At 33.1% G+C, this 3,469-nt stretch overlaps 1 protein-coding gene across 1 annotated transcript; it reads right to left on the bottom strand.

Moving 5' to 3' along the window:
• Positions 1 to 588: 588 nt before the first annotated feature.
• LOTGIDRAFT_176233 (hypothetical protein) lies at positions 589 to 3,357 on the bottom strand (the record flags this gene model as incomplete). The annotated part of the gene is made up of 4 exons (XM_009067587.1): positions 589 to 813; positions 1,663 to 1,939; positions 2,857 to 3,012; positions 3,299 to 3,357. 4 exons carry the CDS (start codon positions 3,355 to 3,357, stop codon positions 589 to 591), a joined length of 717 nt encoding a protein of 238 aa, XP_009065835.1.
• Between the last annotated feature and the right edge of the window lie 112 nt (positions 3,358 to 3,469).

Below are 3,469 nucleotides of genomic sequence, written 5' to 3'. Positions count from 1 at the left end.
CTAAACCATTTATGTCATGTCTCAGATTCCATCAAAGTTTTTTTTTTGGCGAAACTGATCTAGCATTGGCCATTTTAAACTGTGTGCGCAGCTGTGGAGGAAGTTCAAAGGTCACAGAGTCACGTGATACTAACAAAACGAAAGTTACGATGATGCCCAACACTAATTTACAATCATCTTAAAGGTAATTCAATATTATGTTAGAGAAAACGCATCTTTGGAGGTGTGGAAAATTTAACAGGGTCCTTTTTCTTCTACTCCAACTGACAACTTGTCAAAATATCCATCAGAGGGCAGAATAGACGTTTCGGACTAGTCATAATGGTCGAGATCTCAAATTTGATTATGAAACACATTCAAAATATCATTAGAGTATAAATTGATGAGCCAGAACAATTGTGATAATGATAAATTATTATGTCCATTGTAAATACTAATTAAATATAAATGTAAAAGCTAAAAATCAAGGAAGAGCAGTTAGTACTAATGTTTTACTGACTTTCTAAATAGAAACTGAATGGTTTGTAAGTTTAAAAATATCATTTACCATGTAAAGTCAGATCTTTTCCAAGACGATTGGACCATTCTCTACCGAAAATTTGTAATTGCTGGTGAACAGTAGTGTTTCTGTATTCTGTTAAATGTTGATTCAGAAACACATCCCATATTCATAAACTGGAATAGCATGGCAATCTTTCTGTAGTTATTACCAGAAGCCAGAATATTGGAAGCCAATAAAAAATCACCTACTCTTATTCTTCGAACTACTGGCTGAGAACACCATCTCTCTATTTTGTGACCTGAAGTACACATCTGAGAAAAAAAAAAAATCTGTCATAAAAGCAGGAATCCAGTCCAAATGACGTCAAAATCGGGTGTATAAGTTGTATAGTAGTGGACTATCCAAAGAGAAGTACCATCAGGTGTTTCGAAAAGAGTAAGCATGCTCTGCTTTGGGCGTCACACCAGCCACTACTATATAGGTCAACATCATGAGATACAACCATAGTAAACAAACATATCAGCCAAAATGAAAGAAGCAGACTTAAAATGGATCATACTATTATCACCACAGTGTAACAAAAACAGAACATGGCTACTGATTTGGCACAATTTATTTACATGACCTGCAGGGCAGCTCAATTGATAGACCTTTAATATCCTCTACCAGACATTACGACAGAATGCAATCAGAGCATACATGCAGTTTATCCAATGTGCAGCCATTGATGTCCTGTTTTATAAAAATAATTTTTCAAAGGCTTTTTTTTGCTAAATCTCACGCCATTCAAAATGCTTATGCAAATTTAAGGGATTGTAAAGAGATTTTCTCAATTTTAATGTGTATAGAGAACAATGTTAAGCATCAATTTACACCATTCAAATTTTCAATCAGAAATCTATGGTTCCTACAATTCCACTATTAAAAACTAAGTGTTTGATGGCGTCACTAATCTAATCTCAAACTATGCTTTATCACATAAGGCCCTCCGTGATTAGTGACATCATCAAATACTTTTAGTGCGTGAAGTTGCAGGAACAACAGACATCTGATTGAGAATTAGAATTGTGCAAGTTGATACAATTAGTGTCCAAGATACACATACAAACTTTTAGAAAACATCTTTACCATCCCTTTAAGATACCACAAAATTGACATACCCATATAATAAGAGTTGAGGACCCTACATGCTTCAATTCTTCTGTAATAACACCATCACATTTTCTACACTTTGCTGGTATTTTAAGTTTAGATAAGACAAGGAGTTGTGAATCAAAAACAATGGACAAATGATCTTTTAATAAATTGCTAACAGAATCTTCATCTGTTATTGTATCAGCCTCTATCTCTATATCTTCATCTCTGTCACTCTCCAATAATTCACAGTCTTCACCTTCACCTATTGTTTGTAGATCATCATAATCTATGTAGACATTCCTGAAAACGAATACAGACCATACCATACAGTCCAGTATATAATGATCAAATTAAATGAATGGAGGTTTAAGAATTCCAACTGTTGAGGGATGTTTAACATGCACAACCTGTAACTAGACGCTTTCTCCATGTGACCCGCTCCAACCTGCATCACTGACATGTTAAAATATCTAAAGGTGTTATCTCAATCTATGCCATGACTGAACCCTGGACATTCAGGTTAGCCAACAAGCATGTAACTCACTGTGCATCCCTGTAATGATTAAGAGAAATCTTGTCTAACAGGCAACTTTTGTGACATTATTGGTAGACGTACGTCACAAGGTGACACTGAATTATTACTTTTAATTATCACTCTTCTAAAGCATTCATTTTAGTGCAGTGGAAATCAATGACAGCTGCAGAACTTTGGATTGGAGGGATCCACCCCCAAGTTTGTATTTATTTCGAGTCAATTATTTATGCTATTTTAAAGAGAATTCATTCCAAAATTAATTCATTTTGAAAGGTGGGCACTCGATTTTAGCATTTATTTAATATTGACAAAAGTTTTACTATGTCTCATAATAGCCAATTCAACCCATAGATCATATGTAATAAAAAATAAATGGGACTTTTCAAATAAACACTAATTTTCTATTAGTTCTGTATCATAGCCAATTAGCAGATTAATTAATTTACTAAAAACTCCAAAAGCACATCCAGAGCACCATACCATTAAAGCAAAAAAAACTGACAAAAAAATGGCTTTAGACATTTATACTAATAGCTTAAACAAGAATAAGAATTAGACAAAAAACAAAAAATGAGGAAGAAAACTTACTTCCCTTTATTGGACCTAGACCACTTACACCACTGTCTATAGATGAACCCAAACAGCAAGTTGAGTGAGATAACATGGAAGCTAAAATACTTACTGATAACTGACTTGATCTGAATCAGGGACACAATCGCTATCATCTTCATCATCTTGGTTTGTCAATCCTCCCAAATCACTTTCTGTTTTAATTGCAACATTATCAACACTGCAGCTACTACCATCACTTCTTTCAACCTTTACATTCTTCTTAATCCTACAATGAATAATAATTAAAACAATTAAAGATGGTTTTCCTTATTAATTAAGCAAACTATTTTATTAATTCGTGTTTCTAATGATTTATCATGTATTCTTATCATATCATTTTGTTCTTATTGCATATAATTAAGGGTTTTAACTAGTCGTAAATGTTCATGTATGTACAGTCTGGATAAGCAAAAAAAGACTTGGTAATTCTCTTCTAATTTAGCTAATTATGAATTGATTATGGACATGTGAGAAAAAATTGGTATTTTTCCAAGTCATTAGAACACCTCTACTTTCTATTTATATAAGTATTAGCATTTTCATTTTCATAAAAGTAAATAAGAGAACCCATCTTTAACAATGCTATCAATTAGTAAAATTGAAAGAACATTTCCACAATGTCATTACCAACTTTGTCTTATACCTTGAGTCCTTGACTGCTATAGCCAACTTTCATGTTGTAA

This window comes from Lottia gigantea (genome assembly GCF_000327385.1).
Source record: "Lottia gigantea unplaced genomic scaffold LOTGIsca_836, whole genome shotgun sequence".
NCBI classification, from domain to species: domain Eukaryota; kingdom Metazoa; phylum Mollusca; class Gastropoda; family Lottiidae; genus Lottia; species Lottia gigantea.
The sequence above is the reverse complement of the archived record's forward strand: the minus strand, read 5'-3'. Positions and strand labels throughout refer to the sequence as shown.